General features: G+C 34.6%; 2 protein-coding genes across 3 annotated transcripts in view; one reads left to right on the plus strand and one right to left on the minus strand.

Annotated features, from left to right (window-relative positions):
- The window catches only part of LOC136831313 (juvenile hormone epoxide hydrolase 1-like), a 31,318-nt gene extending 30,762 nt beyond the window's left edge, over positions 1 to 556 (minus strand). Inside the window, exon 1 of the mRNA XM_067091506.1 lies at positions 518 to 556. The gene's annotated coding sequence lies outside the window, so the exon portion shown is untranslated. The remainder of the gene's footprint in view (positions 1 to 517) is intronic.
- Positions 154 to 27,144, plus strand: LOC136831311 (juvenile hormone epoxide hydrolase 1-like). 2 transcript variants are annotated; one of them, XM_067091504.1, is made up of 10 exons: positions 154 to 329; positions 13,617 to 13,796; positions 14,202 to 14,380; positions 15,349 to 15,584; positions 15,817 to 15,949; positions 19,123 to 19,325; positions 19,670 to 19,832; positions 20,552 to 20,632; positions 25,969 to 26,073; positions 26,501 to 27,144. In XM_067091504.1, exons 2-10 carry the CDS (start codon positions 13,617 to 13,619, stop codon positions 26,604 to 26,606), a joined length of 1,386 nt encoding a protein of 461 aa, XP_066947605.1. In that variant the 5' UTR covers positions 154 to 329; the 3' UTR covers positions 26,607 to 27,144. The 2 variants fall into 2 exon arrangements, with proteins under 2 accessions (XP_066947605.1, XP_066947604.1); XM_067091503.1 differs by lacking the exon at positions 154 to 329 and adding an exon at positions 582 to 600.

The raw sequence follows: 27,144 nt of genomic DNA on the forward strand, positions 1-27,144 counted from the left end.
CACTGACCGGTTTTGGGATTTTATCAGACCGTTATTTTCTGATAAGCTATGAGGAGCAATTGTACGAAAAAAAAATAAGAAAAATACTGGAAAACGTCACACTAGTTGGTCTCACCACTGACAGAGATGCCACTTCCTCAATTATTTTAATCTGGGCATTCGGGTAGCCCGGCCTTGATAGTAAAAATCAAAGTCACAGTCCACAGCAACCGACAGTAACTCGAGTGGTGAAGTTTAGAGGGCAGTCAATATCGTTTCAGAGTCTGTAATATAATCTGCCACAACTGAAAGCAACTCAACCCCGGTCCTTCTCCTTCAGCTCATTTACGGTAAGATTTACAGTTTGACATCAAAGAAAATACAAGCCGGCCACGTGATGGAATGCCGAAGTTTAACGATCACTCTTGGGCAAAAAACATGCTTGCAAAATAAATAACTCATCAAACAAGTGCAGTTTTGCTTTCTGTGACAAAGTGCCTTGAGAATGGTAACGTAATCGTGATATCTGTTGACTCACGCTGACTGGGTGGGACTGGTCACGTAGCAACTGAAGGAAGGAACGACTGGCCCTTAGTCGCCATCAGGTGGTGATCGATAAGGGTGCGAGGAAGAAAAATTGTGATATCTCTCATTGCATCATTGTATTTGTTTAATTTTGTTATTGCTATAGAACGATTAGTTAAGATAAGTTGTCTATTCAAGACTTATTGGTATAATAATTAAACTAAATATAGAAATGGCTGAAGTGATTGTCATTGCTGATGTTAATTTTGGTACTTGATATAGGTCTCTCTCTCTCTCTCTCTCTCTCTCTCTCTCTCTCTATATATATATATATATATATATATATATATATATATATATATGTGTGTGTGTGTGTGTGTGTGTGTGTGTGTGTGTGTGTTTTAAAACATGATTACCCTGTTACATAGAACAAGTAAGGAATGCATAGTTTCTGCGGAAACTCTACGGAAAGAATAGAGCATTTTACGACCTAGCCTAATCTTCTTACTGTTAGAGGACTTTGGATGTGTTAGTCACCCAAGTCCAAGTATGCGATCGAAAACTTGAATCTCACCTTGGACCCTGAGCGCGCGTTGTCTCACTGATAAAACTGTCCCTTGGTGGAGTTAGAATTACATTAATTAAGATTCTACTGTCTGGTTACAGATTAATGTTATCATTACCATGAAAATTATTAATTAATGCTAGACGGTAAATTGTAATGTTAAAACGTAATTAAAACTTTTGACAATGAAAATTATTTCTGCTGAAAGCTCGAATCGTTTTATTCTTATTGGGTAATGCAGAAGATTTCCTTATTACTATTGTCGTTAGACTGTTGTTCTTGTTACTTCTTTGATACAGTTGCCATGATACTGGCGGGGAATATAATTATTAATAAGCCGGTTTGTGGGGTTCTTGTAGTTCTTTTTCCTCTGGTGTAAGAGGTAGCACGCTCATCCCCTGGCGAGATATGCACGGGCGAAGACTCGCCAATCGGGGCAGATCGTTAAAACCAATTGTACCCGCAGTGAATTATGTACCTGTCGGTCAGTTGATTATGGTGGGCGGATGAATAAATGTGGCAGTGGCCACTATCTCGTTTATGCTTGAAGCTGCCTTAAAAGAACGCTTATTGTTATTATTGTTGTACTCTATAAAACATAATGTGTATCCACTTAGAAGGAGTGGCGCCTGGTTCACCCTTCTGGCTCTCAACAGATCTTTTTGGGATGAATTTGTAAGCCCTTCCCGGGAAAGAACAAAGAAGGTTAATAGAAGTTAGAAGGTTTTTAATACAGAGTGACATCAGGTGTAAACCCCATCTCCTTCTGAACCACGGGTGTGACCACCGCAGTTGTTAAAATACCAGGTACCCCATTCACTGCTCATGTCAACATGTTTTTAATATAGCGTGCCTACCCATCCATATGTCTTCATCCTAAAAGTAAACCCGACACCTCGGTAGGTAAAAATGCCACTGATCACACCACATGCACTTATATATATATATATATATGCACTATATATATATATATATATATATATATATATATATATATATATATATATATATATATATATATATATATGTGTGTGTGTGTGGTGTGATCAGTGGCATTTTTCATACATATATATATATATATATATATATATATATATATATATATATATATATGCATTTTCATACACACACACATACACACACATATATATATTATATATATATATATATATATATATATATATATATTATATATATTCATGATACTGCCTTGTAAAATGTATATCTTTCCATGATTTTGATATATTTACTGTTCTAATTATCATGTGTTGTGTGTAATGATAATAATTGTTGAAGTATCATATGTAGTTTACTGTCAGATCTCAAAAGAGTTAGTGATTTAGATAACTTAATAGCGTAATTTGGAATTAATAATGCGTTTTTAATAGTAGCATAGCATATCAGCAACACGTGTGTGGTAGCGAAGGCTTGTTTAGCTTCGGTTGGCATCGCGAAAGATAAAATGTTGACAGATCAGGGTAACAATAGGCTGCTCAGTTCTGAAAACCAATTTTGGTACTTTGCTTGTTTAAAAACATACTCTTTATGATTAGTCAGCTGCTGTCTGTGTTGATCATGTTAAGATTTCGTTAAAAGCTTTGTCCCATATGATTTTCTGTTAAAAAGGTGCACCTTTTGAGAAATACAAACAAGTGTTTTACTGAAGCACGTGGCAATTGCGTCTTGTTTAAGAGTACATTGCTCTGATCACGTATTGTTCTAACGTGCGAGTTTTGGCCCCAAAACGTTTTGCTCAGGAAGTGACGTCATCTTCCTCTTCTAGAATTTTCTTTTGTATCTAGTTCCCAAAATGCCCTAATAATGACGTCATCTGATTGTTTCATTTCTAACCGGAATCCAAAAGTTTGCTCGTTCTGATATCAGAGATAGTTCGTGTGGTTCTCTCTCTCTCTCTCTCTCTCTCTCTCTCTCTCTCTCTCTCTCTCTCTCTCTTCAAGAGAGAGAAGTTATTAACATAAAATAATTGTGTGGTCACTGATATCAAAATTAGCTTTTGAGATCTGAATGCAGGAAAAGTGCATATATTCATAATGGCAGCTGCATTTCTGGTGATTTTGCGAGAGTTTTCACAAGCTTGTGTAAGGTAAAATGAATTTTATTTATTATTACATGGTATAATACGGTATATTGAGGAATTTTTGCCTTAGTGAAATTGGTAAATCTTTTTTGTATTTTTGTGTGTTCTTGCGTTGGCAATCTCTTAATTTTTCACATTTTATATATTGGTGATTTAACATTTATTTGCTTAGCAATTTAAGTATTTCTTAATAATTTAACATTGCATACTTGATTTAATTTTCATTTACTGAGATTTTCTTTTCGAATCTTGAGTAATTCTTGATAGTTTAAATTTTGCTTGATTAATTTAATTTCTTGATATTAACCTTTGTCATTTAACTCAGGACTTAATTAAATTTTGTGTTGTTTTTAAGTAATAGTAAATCTTTCCAGATTGTTAGTTCTAGTTATAAATTTTGAATTTAAAAATAAATTTTTGTATTTAAAATTTTTTAAAAACAGTGTTTCATTTATTGACCACCAGTGAACAGGATTAATTGTGTGCATAAGGCAAAGTGATAAACATGTTTTGTTCCTTTAGTTTTGCTGAAGTGAATTAAGACAGGGAAACAGTTAAAGTTGTTTGATGGAGTGATGCCCTTTTTTTCTAGTATATTTCTTGTTAAATTGTTGATACCTCACACTTCTTTTGATAAAATTTGTCTGATTTTTCACGTGATTAATAAGCTTTTTAAGGGATCACTGTTACCTTTAGAGTATTCAGTCGTAATTTTTATTGTTACAAGAGTTCATATATCTGGCTGAGGTGAGGTAAATTTTTGAATTCTGTGATTAGTTGTGTAATAACCAGGTACTTGGTACACATTGTGACAAATATATATATATATATATATATATATATATATATATATATATATATATATATATATATTTATATATATATATATATGTGTGTGTGTGTGTGTATTGTCACGATGCGTACCAAGTACCTGGTTATTACACAACTAATCACAGAATTCAAAAATTTACCTCACCTCAGCCAGATACATGAACTCTCATAACAATAAAAATTACAACTGAGTACTCTAAAGGTAACAGTGATCCCTTAAAAGGCTTATTGATCACGTGAAAAATCAGACTAATTTTATCAAAATAAGTGTGAGGTATCAACATTTTAACAAGAAATATACTAGAATAAAAGGGCATCACTCCATCAAACATCATTAACTGTTTCCCTGGTCTTAATTCACTTTAGCAAAACTAAAGGAACAAAACATGTTTATCACTTTGCCTTATGCACACAATTAATCCTATTCACTGGTGGTCAATAAATGAAACACTGTTTTTTTTAAACACCAAATACAAAAATTTATTTTTTAATTCAAAATTTATAATGAGAATTCACAATCTGAAAATTTTACTATTACTTGAAAAAAAATTTAATTAATTCTTGAGTTAAATTATTAAACAAAACAAAATAACGAAACTTTCATTTATCAAAAAAATTAAATTAATCAAGCAAAATTTAAACTATCAAGAATTACTCAAAATTTGAAAAGAAAATCTTAATAAATGAAAATTAAATCTAGTATGCAATGTTATTAAGAAATATTTAAAATGCTAAGTAAATAAATGTTAAATCACAAATATATAAAATGTGAAAAATCAAGAGATTGCAAACACAACAACACACAAAAATACACAAAAGATTTATCAATAATAATTTCACTTAGGCAAAATTTCCTTAATATACCTTATTATCCCATGGTAATAATAAGTACATTTCACTTTACCTTACACAAGCTTGTGAAAACCTTTGCAAAATCACGCAGCTGCTTTAAATTCACAAAACACCTTTTATAAGGTGCTGTTACAAATACGCTTTTCTTATGCTCAGATTTCAAAAGCTAAGATTAACACCGGTGACCACATATATTCTACGTTAATAACTTCTCTCTTTTGAAGAGAGAGAGAGAGAGAGAGAGAGAGAGAGAGAGAGAGAGAGAGCCAAACTAATTCTCTAAAATCGGAATGAACAGATTTTCGGATTCCTGTAGCACATGAAACACTCAAGTGACATCATTAAGGCATTTTGGGAATGAGATACAAGAGAAAGTTCTAGAAGAAGGAAGCAAAATGTTTGGAACCACAGTCTTGCAAAACATGATGTAATCGATCAAGACATGTGCTCTTACTCTCAAAAGGGCATAGGTGATTAAAAAAAATCACATGGGACGTGATCAGAATAATATGTGATCAGAGCAATGTGTGTAACATTTCAAAATCATTTGTCTTCTTCTCATATGAGACAAAGCTTTTACAGAAATCTTTACATGATCAAACAGACGGCAACTGGCTAATTATGACTGGTGTGTTTTAAAAGCAAAATGAAAAACCCGAGTTGGTTTCCAGAATGGATCAGCAATTGTTATCTCAACCTGTCAGCGCTTTATCTTTTGAGATGACAGCTGAAATGACACAAACCCTTCGCTACGACACACACATGTTGCTCATATACTACGCTACCATTAAAAATGCATTATTGATTCTCAATTATGCTGTTAAGTTATCTAAATCACTAACTCTTTTGAGATCTGACACTACACTACATATGATATTTCAACAATTATTATTATTATACATAACACATGATAAATAGAAGAGTAAATACATCAAAATTGTGGGATGATATACATATTACAAGACAACATCATGAAAATATATATAAATATATACATATATACATACATACATACATACATATATATATATATATATATATATATATATATATATATATATATATATATATATAGTCATGATGTTTCAAGTACCTGGTTATTACACAACTAATCACAGAATTCGAAAATTTACCTCACTTTAACCAGGTACCTAAACTCTCATAACAATAAAAATTACAACTTAGTACTCTAAAGGTAACAGTGATCCCTCAAAAAGCTTATCAATCACGTGAAAAATCAGACTAAGTTTATCAAAAGAAGTGTGAGGTATCAACAATTAAACAAGAAATATACTAGAGCAAAAGGGCATCACTCCATCAAACAACTTTAACTGTTTCCCTGTCTTAATTCACTTCAGCAAAACTAAAGGAACAAAACATGTTTACCACTTTGCCTTCACTGGTTGTCAATAAATGAAACACTGCTTTTAAAAAATTTTAAATGCAAAAAATTTACTATTACTTAAAAACAACAAAATTTAATTAATTCTTGAGTTAAATTACAAAGGTTAATTTATCTAGAAATTAAATCAATGAAGCAAAATTTAAACTATCAAGAATTACTCATGATTTGAAAAGAAAATCTTAGTAAATGAAAATTAAATCAAGTATGCCATGTTAAATTATTAAGTAAATAAATGTTAATTCACCAATATATAAAATGTGAAAAATTAAGATATTGCAAAAGCAAGAACACACAAAAATACACAAAAGATTTACCAATAATAATTTCACTAAGGCAAAAATTCCTCAATATCCCTTATTATACCATGGTAATAATAAGTGAAATTCACTTTACCTTACACAAGCTTGTGAAAACTCTTGCAAAATCACCGAAATGCAGCTGCTCAAGATTCACAAAACAATTTTTGATAGGCACCGTTATGAATATACACACTTTTCCTACAATCAGATCTCAAAAGCTAAGTTTAATATCAATAACCACACAATTATTTTACATTAATAACTTCTCTCTCTCTTCGAGAGAGAGAGAGAGAGAGAGAGAGAGAGAGAGAGAGAACCACATGAACAGTCTCTGAAATCAGCATGAGCAAACTTTTGGATTCTAGTTAGAAATGAAACAATCTGATGACTTCATTATTAGAGCATTTTGGGAATGAGATATGAGAGAAAATTCTAGAAGAGGAAGATGATGTCACGTCCTGAGCAAAATGTTTTGAGGCCAAAACTAGTGCATTAGAACAATAAGTGATCAGAAAAATTTACTCTTAAACATGACACAATTGCCATGTGCTTCAGTGCAACACTTGTTCGTATTTCTCAAAAAGGTACATGTTTTTACCAGAAAATTGTATGGGACAAAGATTTTAATGACATCTTAACACAATCAAAACAGACGGCAGCTGGCTAATCATAAACGGCATGTTTTTAAAACAAGACAAAGTATCAAAATTAGTTTTCAGAACTGAGCAGCCTATTGTCACCCTGACCTGTCAACACTTTATCGTTTGTGATGACAACTGAAGCTAAACAAGCCTTCGCTGCCACACACGTGTTGCTGATATACTACATTACTATTAAAGATATACTGTTAATTCTAAATTACGCTGTTAAATTATCTAAATCACTAACTGTTTTGAGATCTGACACTACACATACGACACTTCAAGAATTATTATCATTACACAGAACACATGATAAACTAGAACAGTAAATATATAAAAATCATGGAAAGATATATATTTTACAAGACAATATCATGAAATTCTTCCCCTCAGAAGATTAGTTATCTTGGGTTTGAATCCAGTGATTCACAATGCAATAAATAATCTGCAATTACATTGTCCTTTCTAAAAATGTTCTCTATTTTTACACAGTAGGGTTACAAAATCAGTCAGGGGAGCTACTGTGGCTGAAAACTTCGGACAGAATTGGCAATAAAATCCAGCCATGTCCAAAAATCTTTGTAGCTATTTCTTGGTAGTGGCAGGGTGGGTGGTGGGGGCGCGGCAGTTAGCCTTATGGATACCTTCTACATTAGCGTTAACAGGAGCGAGAAGGGCTTTTCCAACTTCAAATCCCAAATACTGAACAGTTGCCTTTCCAAACTCACTTTTTTGTAAGTTGATTGTTAGTCCTGCTTCCTGTAGTTTCATGACTACTTTCCTTAAAATATTCAGATGTTCTTCCCATGTATTAGAACAAATAACAATGCCATCAAGGTATCCACCTACGCCTTCTATGCATCCAAGCAGTTGATCCATCACTCGTTGGAATGTTGCAGGTGCATTCATCAGACTAAAAGGCAAAACAGTGTATTGACATTGTCCAAAAGGAGAAATGAAAGCTGACAGCAATTTAGCATTCTCATCTGAATGAATTTGATAATATCCTTCCAACAAATCTATCTTGGAAATAAATTTGGCTTGCCCAATATTACCAAGTAATTGATCAATAAGAGGCAAGGGATAATTGTCAGCCAAACTGATGGAATTCAGTTTCCTATAATCAGTACACATCGTAAATGAGCCATCTGGTTTCTTCACTAACACAGAAGGAGAGCTGTAATGGATTGAACTGGGTTCTGTTAATCCATGCTGCAATAAATACTCAACTTCTTTCTTCAAAACATCTCTGTGAAAAGGTGATAAACGATATACGCCCTGTTTAAAAGGTTTTCCTCTTCTTTGATCTTTATCTCATGCTTTGTCAGATCAGTACTCCTAGGTACACCTGCAAAAATTTCAGGGAAACTTCTACTCACTGCATTTAATTCACTACTTTGCTCAACACTCAGATGTTTTAGTTTATCCTCCAAATTTTCCAATATGGAAGAATTGTTCATCTTGCTTTCAGCTCCCAGTTCGTAGCCATCATCGTCTTCTGTGGGTGAAGTTGTTTGTGTTATTGATACTGTTTCAGTTTTAGCCTCCGAGAAGCAAGGATTTAAAAGATTCACATGTACCTTCCTCTATTGTTTCCTTCTTCCTGGTGTTTCAGTCACATAAGTTCGATCACTTAACTTCTCTGTTATCTTATAAGGACCTTGAAACTTATTGGTAAGGGGAAATTTTTTCACTGGTAAGAACACTAGAATTTGCTGTCCTACACTAAAACTTCTTAGCTTATTCTTAGCATCATATCTCCTTTTCATTTTCTCTTGACTTAGTTTCAGATTTTCTAAAGAGAATTTTCTAATTTCTCTTAACATTTTCCTCAAGTTATTGATTTTCCTCCCAATTTTCTGAAAGAATTTTCAATGGGGCTCTCACGTCTCGATCAAAAATTATCTGGTTAGGTGAACATCCCATACTTTCTTGATAAGCATTCCTAACTTCAAACAATATCAAGGGTAAACCAGCATCCCATTCTCTTCCTTATTCATAACAATACTTAGTTAACATACTCTTCAATGTCTGGTGGAACCTTTCCAAGGCTCCTTGAGTCTCTGGATGATAAGCAGTTGACAACTGTTGTTTCACTCCTAACAAGTTCATCACATTCTGGAACAATTTTGAAGTAAAGTTCGTTCCTCTATCACTTTGCACAATTTCTGGTATTCCAAACTTGGAGAGAAATTCCATCAACTTCTCAGCAATTACTTTTGCACTTATATTTCTTACAAGAATTGCGTCAGGATACCTTGTCACAGGACACATTAATATTAACATACATTCATTTCCTTACTTCGTTTTCAGAAGTGGCCCAACCACATCTATAATCACCTTGCTAAAGGGTTGCCTCTAACTTCTATGGGTTGTGGGGGGACTTTCTGAATGGCTTCATTCAGTTTTCAAGCTATCTGGCAGGTGTAACATTCTTGACATTCTTGACAGAACCTTGTAAAGTCCAGGCCAGAAAAAATACTTCATAATCTTCTCAACAGTCTTCCTGATTCCCATATGTCCAGACTCATGCGCTACTGCTACCACTTGCTTCCTCAATGGACATGGAATCAGAATTTGATGATATTCGCCCCATTCAGCATTTCCTCATATGTCTGCAGGTCGATGCTTCCTCATTAGCAATCCTTCCTTTAGATAATAACAGGTATGAGTTTGTTGCATCTCTTCTTGATCAACAACTCTGAAGAACAAATCAGCCAATTTTGTATCGTTCTTCTCTCTAGTCACTTGACCAACTTCAATGGCTGAACTCTCAATATCTGCTAACTCTGCTACTGTAGTTTCACTACTATCTTCAGGAACACTCTGACTACTCTGAGTCTCTTCAATAACGACAGGATCCTCTTCTTCTTGGGAAATCTCTTCATTACTAACACTAGGGGAAACTTCATTTTCCTGGAACAGCTCTTCTAAGTTCAAAGATCCTTCACTTCATCCTTCTTGTGCCAGTAAATCCTCAGTTTCTTCACTTGCAGAAGTAGTTCTCTTCATACTCCTGGTAGTTACACAACTTAAAAACAAGTGGGGGTTATTCTTCTCTAAATCTACCATAGGACTAATCCTCAACGGTTTGTCTGTCACTATAGGACAAGGAACAAATGGTACACCACCTACTTCATTGCCCAGGAAAGCATGTACACCTTCAACAGCTAGTGATTCCTTAACACAAAATCAACATTCCCTGTCACCAATTCACACGACAGGTGCAAGCGGCATATAGGCTAGGAGTTACCTCTTCTCCTATACCCCTCAAAATAACTGAATCTCCTGAGAGACTCTTCTCCAACTGTGGGTGAGCACTACGAACTACCACACTATGGTTACTCTAAGTATCATGTAATACCTTGACTGGTACCTGCACACTCCCTCCTTGAGTTGCCAGTGTACCTTGATAGATATATGGCTTAAAAGCCTCCAAGCTGCTCAGCCACTCACTGCTTGAGGTTACATTTCCACTGGTTGCTAAACACTCTGCTTGTTTAGTCTCAGTTTTCCCCACACTGCTCTGCATATTTTGCTTCACCTGGTTACCATTAACCACTTGACCAACTGGCTTTGATTGTTGTTTTGTCTGATGACAATCTCGACTGTAGTGTCCTACTCTTCCACACTTGAAGCAGACATTTGTCTTCTGTATCTGTTTTGGGAAACTGGATGATGAGGATTTGACATTCGATTGCTGAGGGGTATTACCTGGCTTTGTACTGGTATTGCCACTACAAGGATTCCCAGTTGTAATGTTCCTGAAATTTGGATGAGACCTAAAACCTGAGCATTGTTGGTTCTGGTACTTGACATTATAATTCCTTTTGCTACAAATTATATTATAGTCCTCACTCAGTGTAGCAGCTTTGTCAAGTCTCTTCACCTCTCTCTCTCTCTTTCTCTTAAATAGGCTCTTATGTGTTCAGGAATTCCTCTAACATATTTCTCTAGGACTACCAACGCCTCAAGTTCGTCCATAGATTTAACTTTAGCAGCCTCCAACCATCGTTTGAAACATCCTACTTTGTAGGTATAATCCAAAAAAATAATCTTGTCATCCTTTCTCAAAGATATGAATCTTTCACTGTAATATTCATGGGGAATCTGGTAAACTTGTAGCACATTGTGTTTGAGTACACTGTACTCTTCACAATGATCACCTAATAAGGCTAAATAGGCACTTCTCCCTTTGCCAATGAGAACACTCTGTAACAAGACTGACCATGTACCTTCTGGCCATCCCATACCTGAAGCCACTTTTTTAAAGTGGTCAAAAAAACTCATCTGGAGCTTCTTCTGTAAACTTTGGAATTAACTTCTGCACCCTTACCACATCAAATACAGGCTCTTGAGTACCTTAGGGTTAGATGGTGTCACAGGTAATGTGGATCGAGCTTTTATTGACTCCATCTCCCTTCCATCTCTTGCTCTTTCTCTTTCTTCTTCTGCTGCTTTTTCTTCTCTTTCTATTTTCTCCCTGTCTTCTTTTTCTCTTTCTGCCTGTATTTTCTCTCTTTCAACTTGCATCTTCAGCTTAATCAAACTGTCTTCTCTTTCTTTTTCTGCTTGCATTTTCAGCTTAATCAAGCTTTCTTCTGCAGCTATGCGTCTAAGCTCTACCTCTGCATCACTTTTCTCTTGCTTATTTATAAATTCTGCCTCAACTACATTCAACAACTCTTGTGCTAATTCTAACTCATCTTCATCAGTTATTTCACCAGAGTCCATCAATGCTTGGATCGCAATACATATGATTTGTGCCTTAATCATACCACTAGACACATTGCCCCCACATTCCACTGATAAAGCCGTCCACTGTGCCTTAGTCAGGTTGGATTCAGATAACTCTTGGATGGAAGGAGCTGCTAAAAACTCCTGAACATTGAACAAAGATATTTTCTCTAACTTACTCAACAAAATAATTCACAATACAATATAAAAAAATAACTATGTGATCACTCTCCTATCAAAAAATCCCTAACACCACCAGTATCAACCATAAACCAAAGTGATATTTTGTTTTGTTCTCAGGTCTGGGCACCAAAAATTTTATTGCCACAATGTGTTCCAAGTACCTGGTTATTACACAACTGATCACAGAATTCAAAAATTTACCTCACTTCAGCCAGATGCCTCAACTCTCATAACAATAAAAATTACAACTGAGTACTCTAAAGGTAACAGTGATCCCTTAAAAATATTATTAATTGCGTGAGAAATCAGACTAAGTTTATCAAAAGAAGTGTGAGGTATCAACAATTAAACAAGAAATATATTAGAGCAAAAGGGCATCACTCCATCAAACAACTTTAACTGTTTCCCTGTCTTAATTCACTTCAGCAAAACTAAAGGAACAAAACATGTTTATCACTTTGCCTTATGCACACAATTAATCCTGTTCACTGGTGGTCAATAAATGAAACACTGTTTTTAAAAAATTTTAAATACAAAAAATTTACTATTACTTGAAAACAACACAAAATTTAATTAATTCTTGAGTTAAATTACAAAGGTCAATTTATCAAAAAGTTAAAATAATCCAGCAAAATTTAAACTATCAAGTATTACTCAAGATTTGAAAATAAAATCTTAGTAAATGAAAATTAAATCAAGTATGCAATGTTGAATTATTAAGAAATACTTATATTTCTAAGTAAATAAATGTTAAATCACCAATATATAAAATGTGAAAAATTAAGAGATTGCAAACACAAAAATACACAAAACATTTACCAATAATAATTTCACTAAGGCAAAAATTCAATATACTTTTTATATAAAATATACCTATATATATATATATATATATATATATATATATATATATATATATATATATATATATATATATATATATATATATATATATATATATATATATATATATATATATATATATATATATATATATATGTATATATATATATATATATATATATATATATATATGCGTGTGTGTGGTGTGATCAGTGGCATTTTCACCTACCCCATCCTAAAGACCTGTTGATAACTGGAGGGGTGAACCAGGAGCCATTCCTTCTAAGTGGATAAACATTATGTTTTATATAGAGTACAACAATAATAACAATAAGCCTTCGTGAAAGTTCCAGTATTTTTCAAATCATATATATATATATATATATATATATATATATATATATATATATATATATATATATATATATATATATGTATATATATATACTGTATATATGTATGATAAAATACTGGAACTTTCACAAGAAAGGTTAAGGACAGCGTTTGAATAAGTTCCGGTAGTTTAGTAATTGTAATAATCATTATAGAAAAAGACAGCTGGCTAACAGATAAGGCCTTCATCTACTTGCAATCCATCTTGGGAGACTAAGATAGATTGCAAGTAAATTCCATTTTAATTAAATTATGTAATTTACAGATGCCTACAAAGCTCTACATTACAACAATTGTTGTAGCGGGACTGGCCTACATGGCGGCCATCAGGTTCATGAGAATCCCTCCAGTTCCTACCCTAGACCTAGACCCCTGGTGGGGCCCTGGTGAACCACATGCAGAGGATACATCCATCAGACCATTCAGAATTGACATAGCAGAAAAGGCAAGCTTTTCCTTAGTTTTCGTTCTCTCAATTTTACCTGTTGAATATAGGTGTGGGGGCTGTAGTTTTTGTTAATTTAGTAAATGAAATAAAAGGCATATTTTCACTTGAAAGTAATACAGTTACATCAGAAAAGTATGCTTCCCGTTATCTTATAGCTGTTAAACATTGTACCAATTTTTTCCAATTCTGTTACAGAACTGAAGTCATGTGTCTAGTAAATGATAACACATCACAAACATGTGTGACTTCAGATTTTATCATGTGACTACTAGGGGCAATGTTTGGTGGAAAGATACTGCAGGTTGCCAGAAAATGTTCATGTGACACCACCTTTACACTCTCCACTCATGACTCATGACTTCCAAACAGGCGCTAAACATTACCAGTTACCGTTATTTCCAGGATATGGACAGCCTTAAAGTTAGACTAGACCTTCCATTGCGCATAACATCTCCTCTGGAAGGTGCGAATTTCACCTATGGTATGAATCAGACCACCCTTCAGACAATAGTCCATTACTGGAAGAACTCTTACGACTGGAAACAGCGAGAGAAAAGATTGAATCAGTATTCTCATTTTAAGTAAGTAAAGGAGTGACACCCGTCAAGCCACATATTCCCATAAATACCCTGTAGAAAATAGTCAGTCTTCAGCTGAAAGGTCTGGCGACAGTTTCTTTTCATTAGTACCAAGTTTCAGAACTCTACTGCCACATGGTTCTCTACAGTTATTTGATGAGATGTGAATGAATAAAACGTTATTCATTTCACCCCTGACGTTAGTTTTCCATACTACAAAAGTAATTGTGGATAGACGTCTGATTTAAGAATGACTAAAATGTCCATGTTGTTAACAATTATCCTTGTACAATAGGTAAAGTCTGAGTAATTTTGGTAATACTGGGAATGAAAACAATAAAGGAGTCTACTTTGTTGCTTGTGTAAAATTTAAAAATATTTGTAAGGACGAATCAGAGAGATCTGTTGGTCAGAGACTGAGGGCATAAATATGGAAAAGAGGGTGATGCGAATAGTGCTTTATTTATTTATGTATCATCAAACAACCCTAGTGTTCTTTGGCAAAAGATTGAATTGTTATTGAAAGCAAATAATACACACAAAAAGAAAATAGTTGAAGCTGCCCTCATCAGGGCAATACTAAGTTTTAACCTATGCAATTCACGCCGCCAACCTTGATCAACAACTCTGAAGAACAGATCAGCCAACATTGTATCCCTCTTCTGCAGTCAGGTCGTTGGAAGAATATACAATCATATTCGTAGATTGGTACTGGCCTTTCATTTTTTTATACTGTAATCACCTGAAGAGGAGACCAGTTGGTCTTGAAAAGGTAGTGTGTTTTAGCGTTTTTAATGTATTTAGTCAAACACAAGGTGATTTTAATTTATTCTTATAGCACAACAGTTGTGCTCATTATAGTCATCGTGTTGAATTGGACCTAACTCAGGACAAAAAGGAAGGCTTCGCACGATCTGACAGGCCTCAAACTGAAGTGGGAAGATTAAAACGAGGTTTCTGAATGTTTTCAGGACACAAATTGAAGGGCTTGACATCCACTTCATGAGGGTGGTACCTCAGCTGCATGAGAACCAGAAGGTGAAGGTATTACCACTTCTGATGGTTCATGGCTGGCCCGGTTCCATTGTCGAGTTCTACAACATTCTGCCTTTACTGACAACTCCACAGGATGGAAGCAGTGTGGTCTTTGACGTCATCTGTCCCTCGATTCCAGGCTTTGGATTTTCTCAGAGTTCTGTTAAGCAAGGTTTGTATTATTATTATTATTATTATTATTATTATTATTATTATTATTATTATTATTATTATTATAGTACACATCACCATCATCATAATTATCATTATTGTTATGATCTTTTTATTTAATTAGCCAAACAATTTTTAATAACATGTTTTAATACAATAGAATTAATTATTTCACGAGGGCAGTTTCTTCTACTTCCACTCCTACTATGGACTGGTATTGTTCTCTCCAACAGGATTGGGGCAGCTGCAAACAGCACAGATCTTTCTGAAGCTTATGAAGAGGCTTGGATTCCAGAAGTTCTACGTGCAAGGTGGTGACTGGGGCACCCTTGTTGTCAGCCTCATGGCTACTATGTACCCTGAGAAGTAAGTTATGCAACATATGCAATAGGGATGAAGTAACACCACAACCACCTTTCATTAGGTGCAATCAGGCGTCAAATGCGTAGGAATGTGGCAACCCCACACCGCCCACCATGAACAAGGTGCAATTAGCAATCATGAATATAGCTATGTGGCAACACCACAGTGTCCATCATGAATAAGAAGCGATCAGCCATAATAAGAGTAGGGATGTGCGCTACCTTAGCAAGGAAATAGGAGTAGGGCAAATATATATATATATATATATATATATATATATATATATATATATATATATATATATATATATATATATATATATATATATATATATATATATATATATATATATATATATATATATATATATATATATATATATATATATATAAAACTTCAGTGAATATAAATTCATGCTGTTGAGTTTGGCTTTATTGAGACAGAATGGTTTAGATTCCAGGATCTGTGTTTTCCATAGTACTATGAAAATTAAAGAATCTGGAGTCTAAACCATGCCGTCGCACTGAAGCCTAAAACGAGTAGTGTGTGTGTGTGTATACAAACATTAAGCTACAAATTTCGTTTAACACCCAATTCACTCTACCTCAGAAATAATACCAAAAGGGAATTATGATTAATAAGTAGTTCGTCACCTGGCGGGCTCGACCCACTGAACGGTGAGAACTGCACACCTGCTTAATTATTATTATTAATTCATTTTTTTGTACATGCCTGGGGGTCGATGAGGGATCAAGGACCCCATGAAGGGGTCAATGGACTAAAAAGTTTGGGTACCCCTGTCCCATAGCATTGTCTTTAATGCTCATTGAAGTAATGTTCCAATTTTTTTTTTTCAAAACTTGAGAATATCTGCACTGCGGAGAGCATTTACCCACCTTTCTAAATTTCAGCCCTCTGCTTAATTTTGTATTTTGAGCTGTAGGTGGTTTTGTAATTTTCCACTGGCTCATAATACAGATATCAGTCAGAACCAGGATCGTTTCTAGCTTTGTGTGGGCCCTAGGCAAGATGCTGTTCGGGGGCCCTAGATAAATAGGTAGGTAGGTACTTCATATATCCCCAAGGGGTTTGTCCAACTGTGATGAAGCGATTCCTAGCCCTTTAGATGGTCTACTAAGATGCAAGAAACTATTACTCTTCACATTTATTTATTTCACATCTATTTCAAAGTGCAAAGATAATAAAAAAACCAACACTTAAAATAATGCTTAATTAACATCACAGTCACACACCAGAAAAACAACTGATAATTCACATTATTCACAGTAACAATGTATTGTCCTCAAAATGTCTGCTTCCTAGCTTTTTTTATTCGCAAAGTCATCAATGATGTCCTCATGTGACACCTGCTTGCCCACCTCATAGTTGATGCTAATTATTGTAAGACCAGTGAGTCGATCCTGTCCCATGTAAGACCTTAGATAGGTCTTGATGAGCTTCAACTTTGAAAAGCTCCTCTCTGCTGAGGCCACAGTCTCAGGCAGAGTGCAGGCGATTCTCAAGGCAACCCACAGACTGGGATACAGTTCCTCCAAATGTTTTTGTGGATAAAGGTGAGGAGCTCAAGAGCAGTCGTGTCATCTGAGAGTAACCTTTGCAAGTTTTTGACTTCCACGGCCAGTTCCTTTCCATCAATGTCACTTTCATTTCCAGTGCTTAATGTCATGCAGAGGTTGTCACACTGGTTGCTCAATGCCTGATCATCCAGTTTTTGGAAATGCAACTGCTTGTGCAGCAGCAAAGTCCAGCACCTGTTTGGTATTATTTTTATGTTTTGGACAATATCTCCACAGTCTTGTTTGGAGAGGCATTTCTGTTCTCTTGTGCCAGGACCCATCAAATGAGACATCCATATGTAATAAGTCTCTCCTAGGTGCAATGCCATGTTTATCAATATACTACTTGAAAAGTTCTATGGTATATAAGTAAATTTCTCACTTTTGCTACATCCAATTCAGTAATGTGTTGACCATATCTTCCATAAGTTTTATTACTAATTTTCCCAAAACTCAAGCACCCAATCAGTTTTGAAAACCCATTGTAGCCTAACCCCAACAGTATTGTTACCTAAACAACCATAGAAGTTAATGGTAAAAAGCTTGACTTACCTATATCATCATCATTTATAATAATTTCACATCCTCTGCACATAACAAAAATGGAACAGTCAGGTAATTTATATAATATTTTCACGTCAGTATCAGAATTTTCACGACAATATGGGCAGACCATTTTTCTAAACACACCTTCAATACAATCACATTTCATAATACAGTACTTCCCACCGGTTGGGTCAACAGGCTTTCCACTGAATACGATTTATGTTTTAAGGAACGTTTTATGGATGGACTTTCTGTTGTTTCACTTGTTTCCCTGGCCTAGGCATCTTGGAGAACAACTGTATAACGAATCGAACTAAGTAATATTACCCGGAAAAACGAAGGAATATAATAAAATCCTTGAATTCAGTCATTCATGGTACCTCAAACAAAATGTAAAAAAACTTTCATGGAGACATTGATATGAAACGACGTGCGATACAAAGTAGTTGCTTTGCAACTAACCGCCTTTGATATGAAATGACTCGAGGACAAACGTTTATCTATCCGAGAAACATAAACATAGCAAGAAACCACGAAAAAATGAGAAAATCCGAAAGTAATAAAGAAATTGCGATATGTAATGTTTTGACAGAAGTCAAGAACGACTACGTGGCATTTAAATGGAGGGTGGTATTTAAACATGAGCGCGCGCAAACGCGCAAAAACCCACCGAAACTGAAAATTCAATGTCTATAGTATACTCTGGGTTTCTTACCTAGATTTCGGTTTGACGGCCCCCTGGTGGCAATCGCCTAGTCCGTCTATAGCTAGAAACGGCACTGGTCAGAACACCAGAAAAAAGAGAAGAGTTAAGTGTGGGTTCAGGGCATCTTCCATGCAAAAAAATACCAAGGCTTTCTCAAACTAGTAATGAATCTTAGTAGCCTGTTACAAGAATTAGCGGGTCCTAATGAGGCATAAGACCCTATCGAGTGAATGAGAAAGCTTACTGAGCAATTAATGGTCGTTTTGGCCTGTTTTGCACGAATGGGTGTACATGATGGAAAATAACAAGAATGTACAGTAAACTGATTTTCTCTCATTTGTCAACAGCATACTTGGAGTCCACGTGAACTTCATAATGGCCAGAACCCCGGGCTCTATGGCCAAAATGCTGTTGGGATCAGTGCTCCCTACGGGTCTTGTGATGGATGCAAAGGACGAGAACCGGCTGTATCCCCTTGGTGAACTCTTTGCTAGGATGCTGAGGGAATCTGGATACATGCACATCCAGGCGACGAAACCCGATACAATAGGTGAGTGAGACAAAAGCAACGACGACGGTCCGCTATAGATACGACTGGCTGAAGAAAGAGCAAAGGGGGTTGTACTGTATAAGTAGAAACGTCATTTTGAACTGTTTTTGGAGTTGGGGATATTTACAATAGAAGTCTGAACATGAGACATAGGAGAACATCAAATACTCAGCCTCTCATGCAGCTTTTCCAGTAATATGACTCTAGCTTCTGTTGGCATAAGGATTGACGTGGGTACTTGGTAATTCGCTGGCTGTGGTGGGCTTCTCATAAGGTGAAGAAGACCATGGGCATAGCAACCGCTTCTCAAAAACCTCGACTGAACCCAAAAACTGTAATTACAGGCGCAGGGCTGAACCAAAGTCCAGTGGGTCTTGCAGCTTACATCCTGGAGAAATTCAGCACGTGGACGCACAAAGCGAATCCCCATTTGCCCGACGGAGGCCTTCTACAGGAGGATTTTCCGATATCCCTGGACGAAATGCTGGATAACATCTGTGTCTATTGGTAAGCTGTTGGAGTGTTGACCAGGTTGTTCCTAGAATGCTGTACTGGGTCAGTGAGATCTCTGCCGTGTTTGTGAGACGTGCGAGAAGGAAAGGCATGATAAAAGCATGGCTTGTATGCGTGTTTCGGTTGGATGGACAGACTGCAGAGGTCCAACGCCTTTCGGCAAGGATCCTGGCCAGCATGAAGATCGATGGAGCCATATTATTATTATTATTATTATTATTATTATTATTATTATTATTATTATTATTATTATTATTCCGTAATTTTACTGATATCTTAATACTTGTTTTTTTAGTAATAATGTTCATTAATTCCGAATATTTATGGGTAACACTTTATTCCTGATTTTTAAGTAACGATGTTATATTCTCGATTTTTAATCAATAATTTACTTTGTTCTTAGTTTTTCTTTAGCACGGTAGTATTCCAGATTTTAATCATAATTAATACTCGGTTCCATATTTGTATTATTGATAATACTCTATTCATGATTTGTCTTTTTTCCAACATTACCCCCCCCCACCATACACCCACACAGAAACCCCCTTTATAGACAGCACTATTCCCACTATCTAAACATGCATTGCTACTCTTCTTTAATATGAAATCCCCTCCTTCCGTTTTACCACTAATACATATCTTCCTATTTCTCACCCTGTCAGTTCTTACGCCCATACTGTTTGCTGCTTGATAACTTGAAAGCTTTACAACAGGTACACGGGAACCATAACGACCAGCATGCGGTACTATGCTGAAAACACAGCGCAGAGTGAGGCCCTTGGAATCATAGAAAGGTAATTTCACTCATTTTTTGTTTACAGTTTATTGATTCGTCAGCATTCTCGTTGACCTGGCTCTTTCCCTTTTTATGCTCCTATTTTCCTGTATTTCGATGACTGACTGCATTTTTCCATCTTTTAGAATATATGATGCATTTATTTATCATTTCTAACATCCCTACATACCCTAGACCAGTGGTTCTCAACTTTTTTTTTGGCCATGGCCCACCTAATTACCTCTAAAATCCTGATGCCCCCTGTGCTGATATATAATTCTTAGTATTCAAAAAGTGAAGTCCTGTTCACGTGGAGGAAGCCTAAAATACCATTAACTTGATTTAAAGAAACTTCCAAAGAACATGGCCTCCATGGAAGAGAAAAACAAAAAACCAAAGGACAGTTCAAGTTCTGAGAAAGGAATTACTAAGAAATTGTAAAAAAAAAGAATATTAAGTGATATTTAAAATTATGATGGTGATAATAAAAAAGTATTCACTGGTAATAAAGGGAGAGAGAGAGAGAGAGAGAGAGAGACCGAGAAAATATAGTTTTAAAATATCTGTGTATTGTCTCATACGAAGACAGCAAATAAAGTTTCAAAACATACAACAGAGAATTGAAATGTATACAATATAAAATCATTTGAATTTAAGTGCTATCTGTTGTAATACTTCCATCATTTGAATTACTGGGCAATAAAATAAAGGTACCTATCGAATGCAAAATAGAATTTGAGCTCGATTCCAGATAAGATTACTAAAGTTAGTCTTAGTGAGATCCTTGTGCTTCAAGCCTGCTGCAGAGAGATTTTATACGAGGCAGTCTCAAATCACCTCGTTTAGCAATATCCAGTCGATTTCTTTTCTTCAATAGCAAATCATTTACAGCACTAAAGCCACATTCAGCTAAATATGAAGATGGGAACGGTAGCGACAGTTTTCTTGAAAAGTTGGTTGAATTTGGGTATTTAGTTTCTGCCTCATCACAGAGCCCATAAGTAAGTATACCTTAGCTTAACCATACCACTGAGCTGATTAACAGCTCTCCTAGGACTGTCCCGAAGGATTAGATTTATTTTACGTGGCTAGGAACCAATTGGTTACCTAGCAACGGGACCTACAGCTTATTGTGGAATCCGAACCACATTATAACGAGAAATGAATTTCTATCACCAGAAATAAATTCCTCTAATTCTTCATTGGCCGGTCGGAGAGTGGAACAGCCGTCGTTCCTTTCATATGGAATGAAGTTTTAACTGACTCGTCATTTTGTATTTCCGAGAGCTCTTCTTCGTACTGCACTGAAACTATGAAAGCCGTTTGATGGTTGTAATGATGGTGATAATATATTATATGCAATTACACATGTACATACACAAGTTAAGTATAGCTTAGTTTTACCAGACCACTGAGCCAATTAACAGCTCTCCTAGGGCTGCCCCGAAGGATTAGACTTATTTTACGTGGCTAAGAACCAATTGGTTACTTAGCAACGGGACTTACAGCTTATTGTGGAATCCTAACCACATTATAGCGAGAAATGAATTTCTATCACCAGAAATAAACTCCTCTAACTCTTCATCAGCCGGCTGGAGACTCGAACTCTAGCCTAGCGAGTGCCAGTCCACAGCTCTACCGACTCTCCCAAAACAAAGAGCTTAAAAGTATTTATAAGTATGCATACTGCATATACATCGTATGTGTTAAACTTGCACACACACATACTCACACAGACTTGCTGGTAAAAATTCACTGTTAATAACTCATTGTCGAACTGGCCCCCTTACCAATCAAATTGCCCTGTTGGGAACCACTGCCCTAAACTTACTTAGATGAAATATTAATCCATTTTTACCATCGTTATATCTGTATATCCCCTTTATGCATGTCTGACTGCCATCCATTTGCTTTGTCATATTTTTTGTCAAAACTTTTTTCAATTTGAAAAATTTATTCTTATTTCTTCAGCTACTTTCTAGTTGCAGCCTCAGGTATAATAAGTATCCAGGTCAGCCCCTAATGCATTGATTTGTTATGGAGGTCTAATAATGAGCAATCAAGAGCATAAAACTTAAGAATCTCTCTCTCTCTCTCTCTCTCTCTCTCTCTCTCTCTCTCTCTCTCTCTCTCTCTCTCTCTCTCTCTCTCTCTCTCTCTATATATATATATATATATATATATATATATATATATATATATATATATATATATATATATATTCATGATGTTGCCTTGTAGTATGTATATCCCCTATAATTTTGATATATTTACTCTTTTATTTATGATGTATTATGTGTAATAATAATAATTATTGAAACATCTTATGTAGTGGTATCAGATCTCAAAAGACTTAGTGATTTAGAATTAATAGTATCTTTCTTGATAATAGCGTAGTAGCAGAAGAGTGAGATTCGAGTTTTAGACCAGATGTACCATCTGTCACCAGTTTAGATCAAGAGAAGGGTTTGTTTCACTTCAGCTGTCACCACAAAAGATAACACGATGACAGGCTGGGAATAGCAATTCCCATCTGTTTGATCATGTAAAGATTTCTGTAAAAGCTTTGTCTCATATGAGAAAAAGACGAAGGTTTTGTAATGTTACATACATGACTCTGGTCACATATGCCCTTTTGAAAGATATGGACAAGCATTGTGCAGAACCACATGACAGTTGCGTCATCTTTTGTAAGATTACGTTCAAAACATTTTGCCAGAAGTGACTTCACCTCCCTTTTTCTAGAAGAATTTTTGTATCTCGCACCCAAAATGCCTTAATGATGTCATATGACTGTTGAATTGCTACTGGAATCCAAAAATCGATTCATTCTGATTTTCGAGACTGATCAGCCTGGTTCCTCTCTCTCTCTCTCTCTCTCATTCTTAAAAAGAGAGTAATTATTAACGTAAAATATTTGTGGTCACTGGTATTAAATATAGTTTTTGAGATCTGAATTTAGTAAAATTATTTCATTTGTAACGGCGCCCCATAAAAAAGTGTGTTTTGTGAATCCAAGCACCTGCATATTCTGGGATTTTGCAAAGGTTTAATCAAGCTTGTGTAAAGTAAAGTGAATTTTACTTATTATTACCCTGGTATAATAAGGTGTATTAGGAAAATTTTGCCTTAGTGAAATTATTATTGATAAATCTTTTGTGTATTTTTTTGTTCTTGTGTTTGCAATCTCTTGATTTTTATTGGTGATTTAACATTTATTTACTTAGCATTTTAAATATTTCTTGATAATTTAACATTACATACTTGATTCAATTTTCATTTATTAAGATTTTCTTTTCAAATCTTGAATAATTCTTGATAGTTTAAATTTTGCTTGATTAATTTAATTTCTTGATAAATTAAAGTTTTTGTGTTTTAATTTTGTTTAATAATTTAACTCAAGAATTAATTAAATTTTGTGTTGTTTTCAAGTAATAATAATTTTTTCAGATTGTGGATTCTAATTATAAATTTTGAATTTAACAATAAATTTTTGTATTTAAATTTTTTTTTTAAATAGTGTTTCATTTATTGACCACCAGTGAATAGGATTAATTATGTGCATAAGGCAAAGTGATAAACATGTTTTGGTTAACAAGGTTTTTAAGGTATCACTGTTACCTTTAGAGTACTCAGTCGTAATTTTTATTTTTATGAGAGTTCAGGTATCTGGCTGAAGTGAGGTATATTTTTGAAATCTGTGATTAGTTGTGCAATAACTAGACACTTGGTATGCATCATGACACACACACACACACACACACACACATATATATATATATATATATATATATATATATATATATATATATATATATATGTATATATATATATATATATATATATATATATATATATATATATATATATATATATATATATATATATATATATATATATATATATATATATATATATATATATATATATATATATATATAAATATATATATATATATATGTGGATAGTCAGGAAAGGTTTCAAAGACTGGTGAGAGTATGAAAGTGATTATACAAAGATTGTGTCATTTAAGCTGTACAAATATGATTTAGGTGAGCGATAAAATGTCAAGATAGAGAAAGAGTTGAAGATTGACTGTAGTAGAGAAATCAATTAGTGACTGATTTATTTTGTCTTATCCCCTGAAAAGAGCCAAATGTCAATATTAGTAGAATGGTCTGGTGAATCGCGCTTTATTTCTGGTTGATTCAAATAGCGGATGCTGAGTTTGTGAAGAATCTACATAATATATATTTTCCAAATCCTTAAGAAGATGAGACTGCCGGCACAGATGAAGCCTGGATCAGAATGAGCTGCGATAGCCCAGACATGTAAAGAAAATTGGAGACCAACTGACAAAGCAACAAATCACTTGTTTTAGGAGCAGGGAAAATGAGGACTGGAGAATATTGATGAGTGAGGCGAAGTATTTAAATTATATGACCAATGTGAGATCGTAGACAGTCAAGAAACTGTAGTGTAAATGCCTGTCCACACTAGGAAACAGTTTGGAAACAAAGTTTACAAACTGTTTGCAAGCACTTTTTACCGAATATTTGTTTCCCATCCAGAATGGAAACATTTAGTGTTTCTGTGTGTATATGTATATATACACATGTATAATGTATGTATATATGTTTATATATATATATATATATATATATATATATATATATATTTATATATATAAATGTATATATACATATATATATATATAAACATATACATATATATATATATATATATATATATATATATATATATATATATATATAAATATTTATATATATAAATGTATATATACATATACATACGTATATAAACATATACATATATATATATATATATATATATATATATATATATTCATATATACATATACATATACAAACCGGTATGCGCAAGTCAGCATGACACCCAACTTTTTCCAAAAACTTCCTCACAAACAGAGGCTAATGTACCAACAGGCATCCTGACGACAACTGAGGTCTGGACAGGAAACACTGTTAAAAACAGTTTGCAAACTGTTTACAAACAGTTTTCAAGAAACTGTTTGCAAACAGTTTGCAAACTTTGTTTCCAAACAATGCTTCCTAGTGTGGACAGGCCTTAAGTGAAGTGTACTAGGACTGAGTCCTTGTTTGAAATTGTAGAAGACTCGTCATATGCTTAGCTTAGACTGAAGAATTAAGTGTTAGTGACAGAGAATGTCTTCTTGTCGTATGCCAAGGCTAGAGAGATGGACAACCTAGCGCTTTATCCAGCTCAAACCAAAGGAGGACAAAAACAGGATAAATGGAAGCAAAGAGAAGTTTCCAAAGCTTTTCATCTAAAAACCGAAATTGTCTCCCACAGGATACCTTGCGTGGTACCAGCTGGTCTTTCTTCCTTCCCTCAAGAACTCCTTGACATGCCCAAGCATCTGGTAGCTCACAAATTCCACAATATTGTTTACTATGCGTAAGGCCTTTTATTATGTTGTTATTCATTAATTACAAACCAATATATCTGTCATCATTTTAATCTTTTGATGTATACCACCGTAATTTTTTTTTTTTTTTTTGGCAAAGCATAAAATTGTAAAATACAAGTAGTTTGGTTGCATTTACTTGTAAACATTATAAATTTTCTCCTGTCTTATAAATGAATGATTTTTATTTTACACATATAATAAGACAATAATCACTCTGATTATTTATGATTAATAGAGATAATAAGAGGAAAAACAAAATCCACAGTAGCCTCCTTGTGCTATATCATAATTGTCCCCATCAACCATCTTTGCATTCAGATCATCCAGCACACCCATCCTTTACCCTTCATAAAACAACGATGACAACAATAGCTATTTTTATATTTTAATACTTTGTTTAATTCTTTGATACAGAGAACACTCAGAGGGTGGACATTTTGCAGCAATGGAGCAACCCAGGTCACTCGCCCGAGATATTCACCAGTTTGTCATGACTGTTGAAAGGGGAAAGAATGTGTAAAATGTACACATTCAGAAATGCATAGTCACGCACGCACACATGCAAGAATGTATATACATACATGTTTAGACTTTTAGAGAATACTTAAAAAATTACACGAGACAAATACTATCACTGGCTGTAGGCTTCTAGAGACTCACTGTGGCCCATTACCTAACGTTAGCACCAGACTCCTGAGGTCTGTAGCAAGATTTTGAAACGAGGTTGCTAGTCTCTTACCCATACTTACAAAGAGACAGTCACTGGAGTTCCTAAGTCAACACCATCCCATTCATTAAAGGCCACCCATCCAAGTTATGACCAAACTCAACATTGCTTCACTTCAGTGATCCGATAACTAACAGCGCAGAATGAAATGAAATCGGAACAGTTATGGCGGTTTTATCCTTTTAATCTCATTCAACGCATCTTTACTGCCTCAATCATGAGATTTATTATGATGTACAGAATGTTTCCGTCAGTTGTGTTGACATTTTAGTCTAATTTACGGATTTGTACCATTAAAAGTATTGAATGTTTTAATGAATGTGACATTCTC

This window comes from Macrobrachium rosenbergii, chromosome 48 (genome assembly GCF_040412425.1).
Source record: "Macrobrachium rosenbergii isolate ZJJX-2024 chromosome 48, ASM4041242v1, whole genome shotgun sequence".
NCBI classification, from domain to species: domain Eukaryota; kingdom Metazoa; phylum Arthropoda; class Malacostraca; order Decapoda; family Palaemonidae; genus Macrobrachium; species Macrobrachium rosenbergii.

Coding starts and splice junctions, on each gene's coding strand:
- LOC136831311 (XM_067091504.1), top strand. CDS start 13,617: ATGCCTACAAAGCTCTACATTACAACAATTGTTGTAGCGGGACTGGCC. Junction 15,585..15,816: donor TCAGAGTTCTGTTAAGCAAG/GTTTGTATTATT, acceptor TCTCTCCAACAG/GATTGGGGCAGCTGCAAACA. Junction 20,633..25,968: donor GCCCTTGGAATCATAGAAAG/GTAATTTCACTC, acceptor TGTCTCCCACAG/GATACCTTGCGTGGTACCAG.